At 41.6% G+C, this 22,987-nt stretch overlaps 1 protein-coding gene across 10 annotated transcripts in view; it reads right to left on the bottom strand.

Annotated features, from left to right (window-relative positions):
• Window positions 1–22,987, bottom strand: part of Pex5l (peroxisomal biogenesis factor 5 like) — a 208,812-nt gene that overhangs the window by 61,112 nt on the left and 124,713 nt on the right. For 5 of the 10 annotated variants that reach the window (XM_008838648.3, XM_008838651.3, XM_008838646.2 and 2 more), the window contains 2 exons: window positions 14,519–14,623; window positions 3,898–4,009 (listed from right to left, as the gene is read on the bottom strand). In XM_008838648.3, the coding sequence (XP_008836870.1) occupies window positions 3,898–4,009; window positions 14,519–14,623 (217 nt within the window). The remainder of the gene's footprint in view (window positions 1–3,897; window positions 4,010–14,518; window positions 14,624–22,987) is intronic. The other 5 variants (XM_008838652.2, XM_008838654.2, XM_008838649.2 and 2 more) reach the window with 1 other exon arrangement.

Genomic DNA, 22,987 nt, shown 5'->3' with positions numbered 1-22,987 from the left:
CAAGTTTCATAGAAATGTATCCTTATGTAACCTTATACTAATTTTACAGTTAGGTTATTTTATTAGGTGGCTTATAAGTAAGAATCTTACATATAGGCATACAAACTCCAAATAAAAGAAGCTATAAAAATTTTCAACCATGAGAAATGGCTCCTTTCCAATTGACTGTCTAATGGCTCAAGTTCGTAGATGAAATGCTTCTAGACTATGTAGCTTCATAAATCATACAAGGACACCTGCTTCTATTTTGGAAATTATGTGGAACATTTGTCCTGTGCTTTAACATATATTTGAGTTGTTAAATTATAGAACAAGATGCTATTGCAAATTTTATCAATTACTTGTGGTGTAATGCATCACATCTATTGTTTAGTTACTTGCAGAGAATTTACTGTATTGATTTGCATGGGATCTCTATGTACCCGCCATTTTAAAACCGAAGATTTTCATTGGGCCTGGTAGAATGACCTGCAATCTCAGCTACTCGAGAAGTAGAAGAGTCAGAACTTTCCTGGGCTACAGGGTGAGTTCAAGGCCAACCTGGGCAACTTAATAAGACCTCATTTTAAAAAACTAAACATAGAAAGATGATTGGGAATACAGCTCAGTGGAGAAGCACTTGTGCAGTGTGTATGGGGCTCTGGGTCCATTTCTAGTCTTGCAAAAAATCATGGATATTAGCAATTATTTTAGCTTATCCAAGGATGTGGTTTGAGAGGGCAAAGGAAGTAGCTGTTTACCTTGACTACAAATGAATTCAGGAGAATTTAAGGTATGAATGGGAAACACAAAGGAACCATCAGCTTGGAGTCGTCGTCATTAGATAACAAAATAGAAAGAATCAGAAACTCCACAACAGTGAAATACTTAGAAATGATTATAAAGGGCTGGAGAGATGGCTGAGTCGTTAAGAACACTTGGTGTTCTTCCAGAGAATCCGAGTTCGATTCCCAGCACCCATATGGTAGCTAACAACTGTCCTTAACTCCAGTTAGGGGATGTGAAGCCTTCTTCTGACCTCCACACGCATTGCACAACAGGGGTGCACTTACATACATGCAGGCAATATACTCACACATATAAAATAAAAATACTAAATACAAAAAATTATAATAAAAATTCCATTAAGGGTTTGTTAGAGAAAAAAATCATTTCACCACTTTAGAAAAATACTTCTCACATTGTTTACTTTGCATTGATTCCTATAAGAACTACATTCTTTATGGATTTAAAAATATGTTTTTGCCTTGAGACATATTTGTAAGATTGTCAAACATGAGTCCTTTCAGGATGAAAATCTGTGTCCAGCAGACGGATTGAATGGAGAGTCATGTTAGGGACTGACTTGTGCTCCATGCCTCTCTCCTATGATGAAGTCCCAACACTGCAGGTGACCTCACTGAAAATGTGATTAAAGTTTGCCCTGGAGGGGCCAGGCCACATTCCAAAGTGACAGATATTTTCATCTAAAAGGGAAATCTGGACACAGAGGTACAGGCTGGGAGATGGGCACATGGTCACAACATCACGTGGAGGTTGGGGTTAGCTGCCACAAACCAAGGGACAGGGGAAAGGACTAGAAAGTCTTGGACCAAGCTGCAGAGGGAGCCTGGCTGGGCCAATGCCTTGACCTGGCGCTTAGAGCTTCTGGGCTCTGTTGATTTTCCTATGAGCTTCTGGCAGGTGCTTTGTAACCACCTCCCTGGGAAGCTAAGGCAGGGGCCAACAGTGGAGGTGTTGGGACTGCATGAGATTGGCCCTTCTTATGTGTCACAGGCCTCTTCCACAGGTTAGAAAATCAAGGTGAAGAATAGTTCTTGCATTAAATCTGCTCTCTCTCTGTCTCTGTCTCTGTCTCTGTCTCTCTCTCTCTCTCTCTCCATATGTATGTTTGGGTGTGCATTCATGTACAAATGGAGGCCAGAGGTCAACTTTAGGTGTTATTGCTTAGGTCCTGTCAACGTTGTTTTTGAGATGGGCACTGTGGTTGGCCTAGAGCTTGCCGATTTGCCTAGGCTGGCTGGCCAGCAAGCTGCAGGGGTCCTGTCTCCAGTCACTCCAGTGCTAGGATTATAAGTACATGACTAGTTTTTTATTATCTGAGTTCTGGGGATTGAACTCAAGTCCTCATGCTTGTGCAGCAAATATTTACTGACCCTGCAATCTCCCCAACAACGGCTCCAGTCCCTAGGGCAGGCTTGGTGTCCTCATCTGAGAGAAATGAAAAGTAAAGATAACTTCATAATTAATGCATTCAATTCTTGTGGGACTGCCTGCAGTTAAGAAACACAGGTTCTTGGTCTTCTCTGGGGTAACTCTTCAGGATCAGAGTGCTGAACTCCAGCTTCAGGAGGATGAATCTGATGTGACTGCCCCTGAATTTATTTAATTTCCTGTTTAAAATGTACCAAGTGCCATTCTACATTCCTGAGTACCCCAAGTGACAGCTGAATTTAGAAAATAATTGCAGGGGTGTGACGTTAATGCGATGAAGAGGCAGTATCAAGCATACTGTCTCCACCTGACATCTGCCAGGAGTGGTTGCACTGGTTAGAGTTCACAGGGGCCCAGCAGGTTCACAGATGGCTTCATTCAATCTTCCTGAGTAATTTATGAGATAAGGATCTTACTGTTATTAGATGAGGAAACTGGAAGCTATGGTCCCTAGATGGGTGAGGGAGAGCCTTAGCTTGTGCACGGACAGCCGGGTGAGAACACAAGGCATTTGACCCCCAGACCCTTAGATGATCTGTACTCTCACCTGCCATTAGTTCCTTTTTCTATACTAACTTTAAGCATTTTGGAAAAACATCACATTTTCTTGTGCCTGTGATTTTCTTCACTTATTTTGAAATAATGAAAATACAAACCAACAGTCAGTGGAGGCCATGACAGAAAAATGGAATAAATTTAACAAGAAGGCATGAGACCGGGGTCTTCTTTTCCTGTTAAACACTGTACCACCCATCTGATTCAATCTTTGGTCCTCCGTTCTAAACGTCATGTTTTTCCTTCTTATTTGAACAGCTCTTTGAATGTGAAAGTTGACCAAATGAAGTCAACGTGGAGATGTGGCCGCCAGACAAGTGAGGGTCTGGGTGCTCTGACTCTCTGGATGGATTCCTGCCTAGTGCTTATTCCTAGGGTGCCAGGCACTGAGCAGATGAGGGTATACTGTTTGAATTTAATTCTAAGAGTGTTTTACCCATTATGATACTCAGATAATTTATAAGAGGGAGAAAGAAACACATTTAATTGACAGAGAACGAGCCTGGCTCTGTACCATCCTGTCTGTGGGACACTAATTATCATTTAAATCTACTCAGAAAGACCACAGTTTTATTTTGTCGTACTTCTGTTACACAAAATATTTTCAGAAATAATGAGGCCATCAAACAGAACTTGAAAAGCCTCACTCTGAAATAGATGCTTTTGTTTTAATGCAATGCAATCTGAAGTACAGAGATGTAAATACAGAAATATGCACAAAAAATTAGTTGTGAACAGCAGTGCACTTAATGTCAGCAAAACTGGTAGGGTGGATATGTACTGTAATTTCTTATGTAGTCAAAAGCGATTGGCTAATTTATGCTGAATTGTATATGTTCTAAAGTCACTTGGTAGCAAACGTCATTCCCCACTTAAAATGAAGGAGGAGCTGGTGAGATGGCTCAGAGGGTAAAGACACTTGCTGCCAGTCCTGACAATCTCCAGGATCCGCAGAGTGGAAGGGAGAGAAGTGACTCTCCCAAGTTGTCCACAGTGCACCACACACACAGATAAATAAATGTAAAAGTTAAAGAACTCATTTCCTCAACAAAATGCCCCAAGAAAGAAGCTATGCATTTATCTATATGCTCAACGAAGTCCACTTTCAGGCGGTTGGAAGTGAATTACCTGCGGTGTTGGATGTGACTGGCCTCGCCACAGCCTCGGATTTGGTTTCACAGAGGAAGTCGTCGATGGAGGGGCTCAGGAGGGGCCTGCTTTCCTGCTGTTCATTCACCAGCTGAGAACAAAGGAACACAGGGGTTAAGGCCGCCTTTTTTAAACTACAGAATCACATGGAGTAAAATGCAGGCCTGCAGCACAAGGGGAAAAGCAAGCCTACCATCGTCCTCTTTTTTTTTTTTTTTTTTTTTTTTTTAAAAAAAAAAAAAAAAAAAAAAAAAAAAAAAAAAATCAACAAAAATAAATAAAGGGGAGGGGCAGCGAGAGAGAAAAGAAAACACTATCTCAGGTGCGAAATGAGCCCCCAGCGTGTCAAGTAGCTTTGATGCAGCCAAGTTTAGGTTTTAAAGCTCAAGCCTATTTTTCTCCCTCCTGGAGCAGCTTTAGGTTGTTTTTTTTTTGATACAGGGTCTCTCTGTAGCCCCAGCTGACCTAGAACTCACTATGGAGACCAGGCTGGCCTCGATCTCATAGAGATCTGCCTGCCTCTGCCTCCTGAGTGCTGGGACTACAGGGTGTGCCACCAAGTCCAGCTGCAGCAGCTTGGAATCATCCTCTAGTTTTAAAATGTGGAAAACGGCACCAATGCATTACAGTTTCTAGAGGTCCATATCACTCCTTCCTTGGATGGAAAGGTCTAGAAAGGTCTGGAATGGAGGCTTCATACTCCATGGTGAGGGGCTCTGGTGAGGATTGGCTAGCTGGTGTCTGTGGGTGAAATGTGCAAACACATGGACGTGTATAGACGGATGACATTCCTATTCTTTCTCCCTCTCTCAAAAACTCAAGTTATCTAGAATATACTCCCTAGATTTCATTAGAGTGGCTTTGTGGCCCATAACAGGTATTATTGGAGGAGAAAAGAAAACATGTTTCCTGTCTAAGTACCTAGTAGATGTTGGTGGAATTCTATAGTCTATGTAAAATAGACTCCTGTAATTTCAGCCATGTCTTCCCATAACTGTTCTATAACTGGACAATCTTTCAGTTAGATTTAGTGGGTTCCAAGATCAATGACAGCTAACTTCACTCTCACTTGCTCTGTATCTCTTCAAATCCAGACAGCCCGTGGCTAAGGAGAAAATACATTTAGATATACAAGTGGTTAAACCCTAAATTGAATCTGGGGTGCTATAGCTATTTGGTATTTTTTGTCATAAGGAAAAGATGTGCCTCGAAGTCCCTAGGTTTTTAAGAACTAATCTACCAAGTTGTTTGGTTAAGAAAACTGAATAAGAAGCCGTGCTCTGGAGTGTCGCCGAGTCAAAACATTTTGTAGAATTCCATTTTCACGTATTGTTTTTCTGCCCACTGTCCATTATTACAGCACAGAGTCAACGGGAGATACAGGGACGTAAATAACAGGTAACACAGGAAGAAAAGTGTAATTCTGTTATTTCTCAAAGAGCAGCATTGGAAGTATTTGTCGTCAGAGACTGAAACAAGGGGCACATTTGGCACCTAAATGTATCCATGCTCATGTTTAACCAGGAGTAAACCTCAGATCCCCACTAGAGCTTTTTAGAGAGTTGGAAGTTTGATTTTCATTCATGTTAATTTGTATACATTATTGAGGATCACTTTTCTGAGTGTTTAAGCTAGAGTGTTAATTATTCTTCAGTTATTGTGCGTTTTAATGTTACTACATACAAAGACACACATTTCATTGGGGATCAAATTATCTAAAATGGGTGTGGGATCTAATTTTTCTTTTTTTTTTTTTTCCCGGAGCTGAGGACCTAACCCTAACTTTTTCAAAAGGATATTCCTTTAACCTGTGAATGAAACTCTGGGTCCTTTGTCTTTTGCTTTTTGGAACGATTCCTATGTCACCCACACTATTTATTTTGAAACATTTTAAACATTGAAGGACTGTGAGCTTCCCATGTTTAAAGGATAAGACATATTTGAAGTTTTGCAAATGCCATGCTCTACTTGAGTTTAATAGTTATTTATAATATTTTCTGTCATAAAAGTCCATTTTATAACCCAAGTATGTAGTTAGAAACACTGGTGTAGAATAGAATATGCTAGAAAATGCTGAAATGGTTAAATCCCAGTGACTCCGTGAATGCTCTGGAAAACACAATTAGTGTCCCAGAATCTGAATCTCACATGGGTCGTTTATATCTAGGCTTGGCGCATGTAACAGTTTCCAGGGTCCACGAATCAAAGTCATATGCCCTGGTGGACTTGTTTTGGCCCTCGGTGCTTCAAGGAATGAACCCTTCTTGCGTGATGGCCTGTGGTAATGAGGTCCTGATATCACAGTGTCTTGAGAGATTCATGGAGGCTTAAAGTCACCAACAAACATGGTACCACACTGCACTCTAGATGCTCTTACAGGCTTGCACCTGCTTACCAGATGCTGGTCCTAGTTCTCAAAGGTCTGTGGATAATGTGTATAAGACTTAACACAACTGTGACTTTAAAAGTATATGAATATTTATGTATGCTGTCACAGCTATCGCTAATAATCATGACTTCCTTAAAGAAAAGTCTAATTTCATGAACAGTAACTATGAATAATTGAATTCTCTTTGTGACAATTTTGAAAATGCAGATTGAATTATTTCTTCTTTCTAAAGTTTTAGTCCAGAAAACTGTTTAAAATTCCAGATGATTGTGGATTTTTGGATATCCTTATACACATAATGGTCTGTCTCAGGGATAGGACCTGCATCTAAGCATAAAGTTGATTCATATTTTTTTTTTTTGGACAGGGTCTCCAAAGCCCCAGCCCACTTGGAGGAAGTCACTATGTAGACCAGGCTGGCCTTGATCTCACAGAGATCTGAGATCTGCTTGCCTCTGCCTCCCAATTGCTGGGACTAAAGGCATGTACCTCCATGCCAGGTGACTTGTATTTCATATGCCCTTTGCACATGAGGCCTGGAGGGATGGTTCTTGTGTGCCTGCCTTTGTTTTGTCTGATACCTGTCCCAAGAGATCAGTGGAGAAGTTTCCTTGTGGCTTCATGTTGAGGCTGGCAATGTTTTAGATCTTACAGAATTTCAGACTTTAGATTGTCAGATAATGTAGATAAATATAAGCTGTGAGAATGTTTCTCTTTTGAAAAACACAAGCTAAGAACTTATCCCCGAATCACACTTCTGTGTATATATGTGATACAAAAAGGCTTGAGTTACCTACGAGTTTAGAATACTGGGTGTTTACTGTCTGTAGGACACTTCATTCTCTATGTTGAAGACCCACACTTTAGATGTGGTAGAATTCTAGAAAAACCTTCGTACACAAGAATATCTACACGGAAAAGCAAGCAGACAGCACAATTCACAAGAGCTGTCCTTTCAGGCAGGTTTGCTTTATCGAGGGAGACAGGGTTTTGTTGTAGTGTTGAGTCTCCTTCGGATTTCAGATGGGTATTCTGGGAAAGTGCTGACAGGACTCAGATTCACTGGGTGTGGAAAGAAAGGGAACCCAAGTGGGGAGTGCAGAGAGCCTCCAAGAAGCCCAGGCTGAGGCCAGGCTCTCTGGTCTCTAGACCTGCCTCTGGAGGTCTGTGCCTCTTCCACATCAGTGTCCTGCTTCTGACCACAGTAGACTTCTGGCTTGAGGAAGCCCTGGGATGGCCACTTCCTGTCACTACAATGTTCTTGTGGCTCCAGAGACACACAGAGCTAGAGGGTGGAATGGACAGCCTTGAGACTCAGTGCCTCCTATGCTGGATCAGTGTGTCAGTGCCCGACTGGAGTGGGGGTGACCCCAGGGCCCCAGGTAAAGCAGAGAAAAGTAGGTCACTGAAACGAGACAGAAAGCGTGGGCTTTGGTGAACATGTGGACGATGAAGTAAGAGACACTGTGAAGACAGACCATTCCTTCCAAGGTCTGAGGTTGGCCAGGACTTGTGGTGACTTGCTTGTGTTTATCTCCTTTTGTAGCTTCATGGGAAAGGCAGGTAAAAGGCTACCAGATGATTGTCTTGACAGGAGCTGAATTAAATAATAAGAGGCAGGTGGATCTCTGTGGGTTCAAAGCCAGCCTTGTCTACAAAGTGAGTTCTAGGTCAGCCGGGGCTACAGGGAGAGCCTGTCTCAAAAAGACCAATAGTAATAATAATAATAATAATAATAATAATGTGTATTTCACACAGTCCAGTCAAATGGCATCTTCAGTTTCATGGAGTTAGGATTATATCAGACACAGGCAGTCACAGTTTACTTCTAAGTGTGTATGAGGAACAGCTCCCACACCCTCTTATCTTTAAACAAGCTTATGGCTTTCTTATGGTAATCTAAGAATAAATAAATCATTTGGGCCATAAAGGAAATTTTCTGGTTGAATGGAACCCCAAATAGTCACTCTAAAATTCACTTTCAAGCTGTACGCTGCTTGTTCCTTGTTCCCTGACAGGGCAAAGCTGATCACTTTTAGAATTACTTCCATTCATTTGAAAACACTTTACAGTTTCTTGCAGTTAATATTTTGGGTACAGATTACATTGGTGCTATTACATTTTAACTCAAAGGTTTCTTACTCTTTTTCAATAACTGAGTTGGAGTGGTTGAAATTTTGACGATCAAATTCTTGGATCAATCAGATTATCGTAGCTGAGTTAAAAAGATCCATTTCCTTAGGTGCTGAGGTTTTTTTCTCAGTTTGTTTACATATTTAAATTTCCATTTCTAATCTTACTGTGGTCTTTTCTCAGTATTTGGATCATTTCAAAGATCCTTGGGGATATAGTGGTAGAATATGAGCTTAGCATGTGGGAGGCTGGGGGTTCGATTCCAAGCACACATACCACACTTGTAAAGGAGTTCTGTGATGATAACAGATTCTTTCTTCACTGTAACTGACACACTAGTAACCTTCAGGGCAGTGAGCACTTTCTTTTAAATTTTTTATTATGTTTATTTTGTGTGTGTGTGTGTGTGTGTGTGTGCGCACAACACGCATGTAGAGGTCAGTGGACAACTTGAGGGATTTGGTTTTCTCTGTCTACCATGTGGGTTCTAGGCATGGTGCTCAATCAGGCTTGGCAGTGGGCGTGTCTACCTGCAGAACTGCTCTTCTGGCCCCAGGGAGTTCCTCCTTGAAGGCTCTCCATGTCTGCTCTCTACTCCAATGCTCCATTTTAACCTGCCCCCCTCACTGTCACTGTGCTCACAGTAAAGAGCTCTTTCGACATATTTCATTCTACAGTAGTTAGTTTGCTAAGTGCTGAGTAGTTTCATGCAGTGCATGGGCTGATTGTACAGTAGAGTGACTGTGGGCATCCTGGATCTCATGCTGACTTTGAACATTCCCCAGAGATCAGTGGTCCTTAGGAATGTTGAACTTCCTCAAAAGCCTTAATCTAGACCTCTAGGTCCATTTCCTTCCAGGGTCACCTAAGAAGTGATTCCAAAAGCAATTACTGCTAAGTCTTTTATCAAGAAGTAGAGAACCAACTGCATCTAGTGGACACTCAGGCCTCAGCCTGCTCAGCACCACCACTGGGAAGAAGGACGCGGACCTGGGCGAACAGGAGGGTGAAGACACCTCAGGGCAGGACCCTCCCACTTCCTTTAGTGATTTTAATCTTAAATCTGCAGAGTTTGGCAGAAAACACTTAACTGGACATAAAAACAGAGGGGATTACAGAAGAAAGAGGGAGAGGTTTGCATGAAGGGCTCTCTGGTCAATCAGAATTTAAAAGACTGTTGTCTTTATACCTTCTTGTGACTCAGATGTTCAATCAAGTGATTTCAACTGAATTATGACCCACTCAGGCCAGTTGAGGTGGTCAGGAGGCAGCCCCACGCGGATGCAACTAACACCCCCACCAGCTCAAACTGATTTCTCTCTTTCTTAAAACTTTCTCTGAAAATACACTTGTCTTAGCTCAATTTTAACTTACCTAATTTCAGTGTTTCAAAATGAAACCATTATGTGATCTATGCTATAAGGAACTATGTCTTAACCAGGAGAAAAGGGAAATATTTTACTTTTGAACACAGACTGCTGCTTAAACCCCAGTTTATACTTAACATCAGTTATATTGTGACTGAAATTTAACTTGTCTTCAAAGAAAGGTACTGCTTAGATGGTTTATTAAAAGAAATTGAGGGAGAAGTGGTAATAAAGCAAGGTGCTTTTTCTGTAATAAAACTATACAAAGGATGTTAACTCATGATTCCGTAAATTCAGGTTTGGGGTTGATGTTGCGCTGCTGTTTTTACTTAAGGTCAAATATGCTCTTATTTAAAGCATCCAGCACTCAAAGAATAGCTTTAAAAGCCAAAACATAAGAGCTAGTGTGCCAGTTAGTTTAAACTGTCAATTTTCCTCAACCTAGAATCACCTGGGAAGAGAGTCTTAATGAGGAATTGTCTAGATCAGGTTGGCCTGTGGGTATAACAGTCTTGATCCTTAATGAAGGAAGACCTAACCCACTGTAGGCAGCACCCTTTCCTAGGCTAGCTCCTGACAGCATTGGGGGGGGGGCGCAGAGAACGAGAGATCAAGGAAATGGGTGTCTGTTCTCTCCACTCCTGCTGGGGATGTGATGCTGGGACTTCCCCACAATAATGGATGTACCTGGGGATTGTGAGCCAGATAAACCCCTTTCTCCCTTCAGCTGGCTGTTGTCAAGGTCTTTGTCACAGCAACAGAAATCAAACTTGGAAGGCTATAAATTCAAAACAATTGACATTTTGTGATTGTAATATTGATGAAAAATTTATGGTACTATTTTATGGAAAATTTTATTCTCGATTTGTTTCTGTGAGAACAAAACACAAATATGCATTTGAAAAATCCCTTGCTAAGTGAACGTTACACTGTACACTGTAAAGTGTATGTCAATTTTGAGTAGGTTCTCATTGATCATTTTGTTACTGAGCTACTTGCTTATGGTCTGTTAGCCCTGAGCAAGTTTAGAGGTTATATAATATCTGTAAAGATCATGACCACACGTGGGGGATCCGCTACCATTTGAATGTGAGCTGATTCAACTAACCGAAAAGATAAGTCAATCAGTATGCAGCCCATAAACACTGACTTCAAACTTTGGCCATGGCTTCTCAGACACAGGAGAGCGTTAAGTTTCTCTGAGCCCATGGCCCTGGTGGCTGGTCCCAGCCCCAGATTATGCATTGATTATTCCTGTCAAGGTCAAGTATCTTCCAGTTCCTTGACTTGATCTAACAAGCAGTCAATCACAGACCATTTCCAGGCAGGGTAGTAAGATTTACAGAATGAATGTTCTTGTGGAGAAATGGACAGGCATCGTTCACAGTTGGCAGTGTTGATGTTAGGGAGATGGGTGAATGGGAGTAAGGCAATCATTTTAATAGATAATAGAAATGCAGTTGAGCCCAGGCTTAGTCATATTGAGAACGTTTTCACAGTCAAGGACACTAACTCTTTCTCTATCACACACCCCAAAGTAAATCCGTACTGAGGTGTAACAAGTGGGGACAGATAGGAAGCAAGGGCTAAGTGTGAGGGGAACGTCCTCTAGGCAGCAGAGACTTAGCACCCAGTTCTAAGGCTCTACGGAAAGAGGAGTGGGGTGCACCTCACTTAAAAAGCCCAGGAAACCAAAATGGTAAAATCAAAAATTTCTCAAGGTTCCCTGTGGAGAAAAGTACTCACAAAGGCCATTTTATTCTTAGGAAGATGAAACTTTCTTTTCTGTGGCACTTGACCCTTCCCTTTATTATCGGGTTGGATTTACTCACAGTTTCAGAGCAGTACTGCTTAGGAGAAATATAATAAGAGCCGTTGTTTAACCCAACATGCCCATAATATCATTTTACCATGTGATCAATAAAAAAGTGATTAACGTGGTAGCTTTTGTATTTTTGGATGAGGCCTTCAATTTTTTTTTTCCCAATTCTTTGCCACACACCTCAAGGTTCCACAAACCCAAAGTGCTCAGTGACTTGTGGCTACAGCCCTGGGAACAGGGGCTGGAGAATCTTCTTCCTCAAAGACTGGACTCACCATATCTTTTCCCTGGACCCTTCCATCAATGCATGCTTGTTTACATACCGTTAGAGCCAAACACTGATGGAAGACAGGGTGGACTGGAGCTCTCTGGTTCCTTCACAGTTAATAGTCACATGAAACAAAAGAGCTACTGTCCAGGGTCTAGGAGGGTTTGAGTTTGGGTCATCTGACCAACCCTTCTGTTTCATTCAGTCTACTAAATATGGGTTCACTGGAGTATGTTTAGCTAAATCTTTGCAATGCTCTGGAACAGCCCACCATGAGCACAATTTTAAAACTCTACACAGGGCTATTCTGAACTCAGCGGTTAGCTTTAGGTACACCTAGCATCGATGATATGAGCAGCTGGTGTTGACACGCCAGTGATGAATGTGAGTTCATGTCTCCCAGTATATAGTGCTACTTACAGCAGACTTTACGAGAGACACTGGGACAAACGTGTCGAGACACTGGCACATTCACACAAGATAACAACTACGGGTATGGTGTGGCATACGGACTGGATGCTGTGGCTACCGTGGCAAGTACTCACTTGTCAGCTCCTCCTTCTTCCTTTCGGCTTGTGCACACCACGGGTGTGTGACAGGGTGTGCGTTTTGTGGAAACATATATCAGCTAATAAAGCACCGCTTGACTGAGAAGTCTATGACAGCCGTCACTCAGTTCCGTAGGATTATCAACACAACAGGTGCACTGTTTTATGAATCAGAATTCTGCGTGCTGATTCATAAACTGGCCAGTGTGCAACAGGAAAATGATGCATCAAAGAAAGCATTGTGTAATCTTCATGCAATAAAGTTGTAACTTGTCCCTCAAAAAACAGCTAATGCAACACTAGACAGAGCTTAAAACAGAACGGGGCACACACAGATGTTCTGAATGTGAGATGACCAAAATCATGATTTCCTCTCTAAATTAAAAAAATCAAAAATATCATTTTACATTAAATTTTAAATTCGAGCTTAGACTATGATGATAAGTTTTCATGTTTGGAAACAATTCTTGGAAAGTACATAGCAAAATGTATGGTTTAGGGGAGAGTTGGGGGTTGACTGAAACCTGCCTTTTCTGGACTGTCCTGGGATGATTCAGTGTAACAAAACTGCCAACGCTGGTACGGTGTGTGGTTCATAGTTCACCAAGAGCTCAAATAACTCTAACCTGCCAGTCTTTCACTGCGTGGATCATGGGGTTCACAATGTCTGACTTCTTGTGGGCAGGAGATCGCTGTCAAACTGCGTGTACTTCAGTATGTCAGTTAAATAAGCATCAGAGACCTTGGTGAAATCGAAATACAATTCTTCCCAACTGCTATTACACATATCACTGGGAAAAGCATCTTTTCTTTAGGGATTAAAAACACCCATCCCGACAACATAAAATTTATTTGCCAGCCCTGGATATCTTTAATAACTTAAAAATTATTCAATTTTGATGTTATGTAATTTTCATTACAACATGGTATTTAGAGTAAAATAAAACCACACGTGTTGGTGGCAGCTGGGGCAAGATCAGCTGATATTCTGAAAATAAGCTGCGGTAATTTAGCTTTTGATAGAAATGCTCTTGTGAGGGCTGAGGCGGCCATTTTTCTAATTCTAGACGTGTGTACAGAATCAAGTGAATCTCAGTACTGACTGGCACATTAGGGAAAAAATGAAATGTTTAAAATAACAATCTAATCTAAATTATAAGATAAACGCGAGGGAAATATTTTCCATCTCAGAATCTAAAACTGGAACTCCACAGGGCGGTGATGAACAGTATAGATATTTATGCAGACTCTTACAGGCTGTTTCCGGAGTCCCCGAGGACTGCTGGATTCACGGTCTCATCGTGTCTTAGCAGACCAATGTGCTACAATAAAGCCTGAAAATACCCCTCATGGCTTATGGCAGAGACTGTTTTTGTGGTCATGGTCACCAAGCTTAGCACAGACAAAGCCTTTTTCTGTGTTGGGACTTGGGGACTTCCGGATCATTCCTGTAACTTAGTTATCGACATAAATATGTATAGACAAATATGTAGTATGCAAGTCACAACAGAAATATATTTAACATTTAAGGAAATTGAGAGTCTACTGGTAAACTGACATATGTATACAGTATGACTGGATTTATTCAGAGGAATTCGATTTCTCTGCTTGTTTTTGTTTCTCTCTCATTTTAAGGAAGCAACGTGTTCTTCTTGCACGTACATTCTTACTGTTACTGCTGGTTTTTTTTTTGGTTTTGTGAGACAGGGTCTCCCTGTAGCTCCAGCTGGTCCTGAACTCACTACTAGACCAGGCTGGCCTCCATCTCACAGAGATCCTCCTGCCTCTGCCTCCCGAGCGCTGGGATTAAAGGCGTGCGCCACCACGCCCGGCTTGTTGCTATTTTTTAAAACTAACGTTGAGTCATGGAAATTAATATCCATGATCAATAATTAAACAATTTTTGTTTCTTTTTGCAATTTTGCCTTTCATTTGTTTGTACCGTTGTCTCATTAAAACTGCCTTTTAAGATTGGCTAGAGTCAACTTTCGTTTTGGTACTTGGTGATCGTATTGTACTGTTGATTTATTAACATATGTCAGCTTCCTACAGGAACCCTATGGGTCTGCCCACCTGTGATGTCACAGTAAGGAGGGGTTTTTCTTCGGCAGACTCCTCCCTCGGTATCTCCTTCATCACCATGGCAACAGCCTTATCTGCCGCCCTAGAGCCTTTCCCCTACAACAGTGAAACCAACAACGACTGTGTCAGGAATCTTGAAGTTATTTACTGCGAAATACTCTAATGTTTAAAGAGCAATCCGACAAGAGCGAAGAATTAGGCAGCTGCGAGGGGGTCTTGAGGCTTGTGGCTGAGGAGAAAACACAAAATCTGAAACATTATTTGTGAACTTCGAGTCAGCTACCTTTCCACACCAGCTGATGGACTTAACGTTCACATAGTATTTTTGTATGTATAGTATATTTGAAGGCAATTCACATGATAGGAACTTAATTTTATAGTATCAATTTTAACATGCTTCGAGTAGCCGGTGGTGTGCATTTATTTAGACATAGTGACTAGAGCCCCTAGGTGGTGTGGATGATGGATTTCTTACAGAGATTAGAGTCAGGATCTGACTCACAGAGAGCTTTTGATGGGTGTTTCTTGGAATCTCATTTTTTTTCAGTGAATTTGGCATAAAGAGTATAAAGCCTCCCAACCTCTCTAAAATCTCCGGTGGCCTGGCATGCCGGGAATTTACCCAGCTTCCTCTGTAAGGTGGTATGAACTAGGGTCACATTTTCCATACTTCCAGTATTTTTGAGACCAATGTGCTTCAGTAGAATTTGAAAAATGTCTTTTAATTGAAGAATTCTATAAATACATAAGTAAGATATAATTACTGTCTAGACAGCGATCTCTCTGTATCTGGTGTCTGTCTCTTGCCTCATAAAGAGAATTATGAATTATAAAGGAGCCGGCTAGCTTTCTGTCCTCTGAGTTGACCAGATTAAGTTTAGGGGAGCAAATAGGGCATAATGACAAAAAAAACCCCTACAAAGTATCTTCCTCACAGAATTAGAAGCATATCGTACCATGTAAAATATTAAATAAACTTTAAATACTTTCAAAACAAAACCTTCTATTTTCTCAGGTCTCCGGAAAGAATCTTCCAGGAAAAAATCATTTGTACTAAAATCATATATCAGTACTTATGTTGTAAATCTGCTGAAGATAGAGACATAGAACACGGAGATCTCACACATGGACACGTGTGTGGTAAGGAAATTACTATCTGGCGTTAATTTTAACTCCAGAACTTGTTAAACCTCAGTCTTTCTCTAGGCAACAAAGAGGGTCAGAATCACACTATTTTAAGCTTTCCAAGGACGTTGTCTTTAGAAGGCAGGCTCCATCTAGAGAGTGAAAGCACTCACTCACTCAGGCACTGGCCCTCTAAAATGTAACCAGCTACAGCCTCTAGGAATGGGGATAAAGAAAACTTTTTGCACAGTTAACAAATTTTAAGAACCATGAATCTGCTTATGTTGCCGAAAGCGTGTTTCTTTGGTTCGTCAAGACTGAATAGCATTATTAAACGACAGCGTGCAAGATGGAACAGCAAATACTGGAAATTTTATCGAGCCGGTGTATCAGTAATGATTTTCATGTGTCCTCAAAAGATTATGCTGCCATAATCCTTATAATCACTGATTTCTGGAAGAATAAAAGGAAATGATGTTTCGCTGCATAGTCAACTGGTATGAATGAGGCATCCGGGTTTCCTCTTTAAGGAAGCAATGTGACTTTCCTAAAATAGAGACTAGTGTAATTGTGAATTCTAGGGAAAGATGTGTTAGGGCACTATTAAGGTATTTAACATGTCTCTCAAATCTCAAAGTTTTTTGGCTGAAACATTACATGCCATTTACTAACTCTACCTGTACCAGCTGTGCTCATTAACGGTTAAAAGCTGGCTTGTAACACATATGTTTTCAGCGTTTATTCAAAAGAGCAAAATCATTTGCAAGGAACTCTTTCCATGCTCTAAGAAGTTCCACTACAGCAATAAATAAGGTGGCATGCTTACATTTAAATTCCTACTATATTTAAAAGAACAAATCTAATATGAGGTATATTTTAAAAATAATAACTCAGACTTTTTGGCATAAGAAGGTGTCAATTGATAAGCATCTCAAAAAATTTGAGGTTAAATTTTCAGTGTTATTTATTTGAAATGCTACCAATCTATAAACCACCGAGAGGTAGTTTTTACGTGTGCAACTATTGTAGCTAAAATTAGCAGTAGACATGCCATTTTGCTAAACAGAAACAAACAAACAAACAAAAATCAAACAAAAATTAGTCCTTTCATGCTGAGCTCTAGAATAAAGCAGTGGGTCCGCTAGAAAGGTTATATCACACACACATGCGGTGCTCGGGATTTCTTGCAGAAAAAAACCCACCAAAGCCAGGGTCAGGTCACTTTTTTGAAGACAGGGCCACTTTTTCTTCAAGGTTACACCTACTGCCTGGAAAGAGTCACGACACCTGTGTTAGTTCCCACTGACAACTCTTGGCTTTTGAGCTAGAACCTCTTGAGCGTCGGGGTCTTAGAAATGCAGAACCATCTGAACACTGAGGGAGGTTTGCTAGTGACAACTCTGGGGCTGCAGAGACGGTGTCTGGGAAAAGGCTACACCCAGTGACTCCACTCATCTATCAAAGCCAGGGTCTCCCACCTCCTAGGCCACCTCCAACCGAGTTGTGTTTTTTCCGACTTCACTTAATTTGTGGGATGCTGCTCCTAAAATCTACAGTGTGGCTGCTATTGCATCTAGCAACTGTTAAGACCGTTCGGCTTCCCCATCAGTAGCTCTGAAAAGCTGACCATAATCCCACCAAGTGAGGTTCTTTCTCTACTGAGGTCAGTGGCTCAGCATCTTAGAAGAATTGTATAGCCATCATAATTCAGCTTCAAACTCATCTTTCTAAATATAGCTGCATCAGAGGGTCAATATTGACTTATTACTTGAAACGACATGAGGACATCCAAAGGGAACCGATGACTGAAAATACACTCAGGTGAGAAATGGGTTACACACGCCATGCCACATTGGTCCTGTTCTAGGTCCTGCTTAGCAAGGACAGGAAAGAAGAGTGGATTAGCATCCGACTCTCCCAGTAGGACAGACTTGGCAAAGGTTCAGCCCAATTCTTTTCCAATCGTATGTGAAATTCACTTTTCCCCATTTCCTTGTTGAATTTCTTGAGATGTTTTTAATTGAAAAACCGTGTCAGCCAAACTTTTCTCTCAGTTCTCTACCACAAGAATCCCTTGATGTTTCTCATTTCATTTGTAAAATTTTCCTCAGCAATGAAATACATAAAACGATATCCCTTTTAACAAGTAATTCTTGAGAACAATCTTTTTCTCTTCGGTTAGAAAAGCAGGTACACAACACGAAACCCGGGGAGGGATGACAAATAGCGTTAACACCTGCTAGTTAAGAATGTTTTGACGCGTTGCTTTTCTTTTGGATGACATGGCATGGGGGATGCAGAGTATTTGAAGGTGGATGTCGCAGGACCATCTTGGGCTCTAGGTACTGGCTCTACGTCCTGCCTCTCAGAGAAGGGAACAAATCCGCTGGGAAGGAGGTGCCCTGTGCTGGGTGCTCCGGTGGGTAGATATGTCTTACTTGGATAACTGAGGACATGAAAACTCAAAATCAGAGTCAGAGGGAGACCCAGACCTGCCTGTCAGGCCTGTGCGCATCCTTCCTACACACCATGGAGCCCATTCCTCTGACGGAACGTGGCTCTCCTCCCCTCCACTGACAACAGAAATGACAGCTGTTATCAACCACATTTTAGGAAGACATCACTTCTCCGTGTAATCACTCAGACCAGCTATTAACAAACTTTTTCTTATGCCTTTTTGTTTTGTTTTGAGAAGGGGTCTCATTGTGTAGCCCAGTCTAGCCTGGCAATCACTCTGTACCTCAGATTGGACTCGAACTTGTACCAGTCTATTTCAGCCTTCCAAGTGCTAGGATTACTTTTGGGAAAGGACAGGGACTGCCAGCTTGTGAGAAGTGGTTTTTATTTTTGTTTTTTTTTGTCATTTTGAGACAGGGTCTCCCTGTGGCCCCAGCTGTCCTGGAACTCACTATGTAGACCAGGCTGGCCTTGAACTCACAGAGATCCACTTGCCTCTGCCTCCTGAGTGCTGGGACTAAAGGCGTGCGCCACCACACCCTGCTAGAAGTGTTTTAATATTTTCCCTCATTCTAGGAGAACCGGCCATCCGCAATTTAACTCAGGAGTGTATTTCTAATGCAATGCTTTCTGCCATTTACCTTTGTGGCAAACCAACCCACACGTTTCCTGTATATGATTGCTTTGTCCTATAGAACCTAGCAGCTTCATAACATCATCCCTCTGGTTCTTAGTGCTGACTGAATGCCAGTGAGTCATCTTTACTAAGATTCCCTTGAGATTTACTTTGGGCATGGTAAACACTGAACATGTGAAATGCACAGCTACTCGGCTGCCTGCGACCAACCTGCTAGTCAGAGATCTTGTTACTGCTGCTGTGGATTTTGTAATAGTAAAGACTTTATTACATTTATTTGTGTATGTATGTGTGCCTGTGTGTGTGTGTGTATGTGTGTGTGTGTGGAGGTCAGAGGACATCTTGCACAAGTCAGTTCTCTCCTCCCACCACATGGGTTCTGAGGTGCTCAGGCTTGGCAGCAGGTGACTGGACCCACCGAGTCATTTTGCCAGGCCCATGGAGTTTGTAATTTAGACAATACTTCTATTATTCTTCATCTATCAATAATAACCTAGAGTCTCTTTAACAGAGACATTAAGTAAAAAAGGAAATGTATTAAAATATGGAAAAGCAAAAGATAATATTATTGCCCCTGATAACCTGGAAATAACATATTTAAGACATAACTTTTTGTTTTGATTTTTTTAAAAAAATGAACACATATTGTTACCAAAAACTGAGAAAAGACAGAAATGGTAAAATAAAAGTAACATATTTTCTTGTACTTTCCCTAGATACTGTATTTTCTTTCTTTCTTTCTTTCTTTCTTTCTTTCTTTCTTTCTCTTTCTTTCTCTCTTTCCTTCCTTCCTTCCTCCCTTTTTTTTAATGGAGCTTTTTTTTAACTCTCGGTAGCCCCCAGCTGGCCTGGAACTCACTATGTAGACCAGGCTGGCCTCAAATTCACAGAGATCCACCTGCTGCTGCCTCCTGAGTGCTGGCATTAAAAGCATGCACCACCACACCCCGCTCTGTATTTTACTTTCACAGTACTGGAAATGAAATTTTTTAGGATGTTAAGGATAGACATATTAAGCTCACAAGTGTGAATCTCTTGCATATATACACATTTACCTGCCCAGAACACCTGCCATCTATATAATTTTAGCAACATTGTTTGAAATGAAATGTTACTTTGTTTTGCACATGGTAAAATCTAATCCTGTTCATGAATTCTGCATTCTGGGCGTGAGCCCCTGTGGGAAGCTGGCTGCTTGGATGCAGATGCTCATCTTGCTCAGGGCTGCTCTTGTCCCTCCCCTGAGGAGCCAGTGGAGGGAAGGTAAATGTCAGGGTAAGTGGCATGCTCTCTTCAGACCGCAACAGAAGAAAAGGTCAGAACTGTGCTTCCCAGTGGCCCTGTCTGGCATTTCCTGCCCTTTCCCAGCTAAGTGCAGGGCTGCAGATGCCAGCACAGGCAGAGCTTTCAGCTGAGTGGATCCTCCTAACACCGGCTCTTCCTTCCTCTGAAGGAAGCTTGGGTGTGGGGGTAGATGATGTCTCCTCATGATCTACAGCCAGAATGTTCTTTCAATAAGAGAATCATTTGTGGCACTCATAATGGTTGGGTGATCTGTTTATACCTGAAAATAACATGATTTCTGATTCTTTCATTGATCAAGGAATCTGTGGGTCAAGTCATAGGAAATAAACTGCTTTTAATTTTGATTATGACATAAGGCATTTAAGAGAGGGTTTTCCTACCAACCATGAATTTCTTCCTTAATCTTCTCCCTCTTCCAGTAATGTGTGTGTCTGTTTTTTCCAGATACAGGTACCTACTTCTCCAAGTCATCATCTTTTCAAGGAAGTCTTCTGAGTAAAGAGGAGTGACTCTAATCAAATCCTCGTCTGTAACACGTGTGCCTTCAGGCTGTGTTATGTGCTAATTGGCACTTTCTATTTTGTCTTCCAGGCTGTGCAGGGGTGGAGTCCAGAAGTACTGGGAGAAAGTAACAGATGAAATTGCTAAGACAAGGACCCACAAGGTTCCTGGCACAAAGCCACCCTATCACTCCAGGCCCACCCTCTGCATAGTAACTTGCCTGAATGGTCCCTGTAGGGTTCTTATGAGTTTCTTGGACTCCAGGCACTTTTGTCTGTTAAAATATTTAAACTATCTTTTATGACTACATTGCTATAAAGACAATATCAGTCCAGATTGTACTTATTCTTACACATTCCACATTGCAATTGAATCATTTTAGAGTCTGATTTTAAAAAATATATTTGTTTTCATTTATGTGTATGTACATGTCTGTGTACGTGCACGTGTTCAAGTGCCAGCAGATGCCAGAAGAGGGCGTTAGATCCTGGGAGACAGAGCTACAGGAGGTTGTGAGTAGCTCGACATGGGTGCTGGGAACTGAACTCGGGCCTCCAGAAGGGCAGTGATGCTCCCAATCGCTGAGCCATCTCTTCTGTGTCTGGGATTCTGATTCTGCGGCACTGCTGTGAAAACATGTTCAGGGCTCTTAGAAGTTCTGTGGGTCTTATGCACTTGTCCTTCTCCTGGGTTTGTGTCTCCTCAAGCCAGTGTGGAATCTCTGCTGCACTACCCTCTGGGTGGCCGCATTTGGTGGCCCTGCGTCTGTCTCTTTCCTGGCCATTCCTTATCTAAAGGGCCCCTGCTGCTGCTGCTGCTGCTCCCACTATTTCTGTTAAGGATTTGGGGGATCTTCCGAATAGTACTTATGGATCTTATTGTGGTCCCCCTCATGAAGCTTTCATCTTGGAGTCCTTAAAATATGTTCCACCTCCCCCAAAACATACTATTTAGGGCAATGGGAGAAAGCGCCGACACGTGCTCCCAGTGCTGATCTTTAATCTGCCACTAGACAGCTCAGACTGTTCTTCCTTCAGTGCAATTTTTTTTGACAGCATCTCCCTAGTCCCAGTGCACCTGGAAGTCACTATGTGGATCAGGCTGGCCTGGATCTCCCAGAGATCCACCTGCCTCTGCCTCCTGAGGGCTGGGATTAAGGTGCATGCCACCACCCTCAGAGTCCTACAGTGCGTTTTTGACCATCACCATGTCTGAGGAACTGTAGTCAACATCCGTGTCTCTTTTCTTAAAAATTCTTTCTTAATGACGAGAGTCATCGATTGCTTTCAAAACCTTTTCTGGAAGTTTTTCTGACCACGTAATAGGCTTGTCCAAGTCCCTAAATTTCTGAGCTCCTCCTTTGGACCTCACTGTAACCCTTTATTTTCTAAGGTGCACCCAGCCATATCTCCTTAGTGAAAGGCCTCATGAGTGCAGAGATGGAATTTCTTTCTTTTATCTCACCGCATCTGGTACAGGTTTCCACGGCCCATCGATATTTACGTGCATTCAGTTCCTGTACCTCTTGGATTTATTTTTTCCAGAGATTTAAGATATTGCTATTGCATAATGCGGCCACCTTTGACAGAAGGTGACCCTGAATTAATGGAAAAGTTTTAATTAGATGTTTAAGGAACTTTACATGTGTAAGTTTAAAAAATCATTAAAATTAATGAAGTGTTGCCAGGTGCAGGTGCCTGAAATCTGCTCTGAAACACAAAACAGTTTTTTTTAATTTTAATTAACAAGATCCACTTGCTCACAAGCAGCTTATCACTTGTTTGCTCTTTGGAGGAAGTTACACACGGCCCCATGTCCCTCCCACCGCATCCTCAGGCTGGTTTACCCTCTACAGACGGTAAGGCTAACACTCACCTCCAATTAAAGTGACTCTAAATCACCTGTCACTTTATCTTAAGAGTGAATTGTTTCACTATGCACCTGCAAGCATCCTTTCCTACTTATGTTGGTCTGGTTTGAAATATTTTTTCCTTTGATCTTGCCTTTATATTGAAGATGGCATAAATAACGTTTGAAAGTTAAGGAATGAATATGGAATGATGTGTTTTGTATGCTAAATCTCAAATCGGTTATATTTTGAAAAGTCTTGATCACCGTGTGAAATATACAACCCCTAAATGTAATCCCAGTGTAGGGTTAGTATTATAATTATTTTTGATGTTTGATTTCTTGTTAAATATCACAGATCATTTGTAAATGGGTACCTTTTGAAGGGAGTCAGTTTTAAAGAAATGAAAGATTACTTTTTCTTGTTCAAAGCTCCTCCTCTTCTCTTACTTACACAAGTGGGTGGACGCCCCACACCCCAAGGAGTTAGTGTAAAAGTCACTCATCACTTGCATGGGTAGGTCCTGAGACTCTGCTAATGCAGGATGGGGGGACCTGGCCCCTTTTTGAAGAGTCTTGGGACCTGG

This window comes from Nannospalax galili, unplaced genomic scaffold (assembly GCF_000622305.1).
Source record: "Nannospalax galili isolate Female #2095 unplaced genomic scaffold, S.galili_v1.0 scaffold179, whole genome shotgun sequence".
Taxonomy (NCBI): domain Eukaryota; kingdom Metazoa; phylum Chordata; class Mammalia; order Rodentia; family Spalacidae; genus Nannospalax; species Nannospalax galili.
This window is presented reverse-complemented; position numbering and strand designations above follow the sequence as displayed.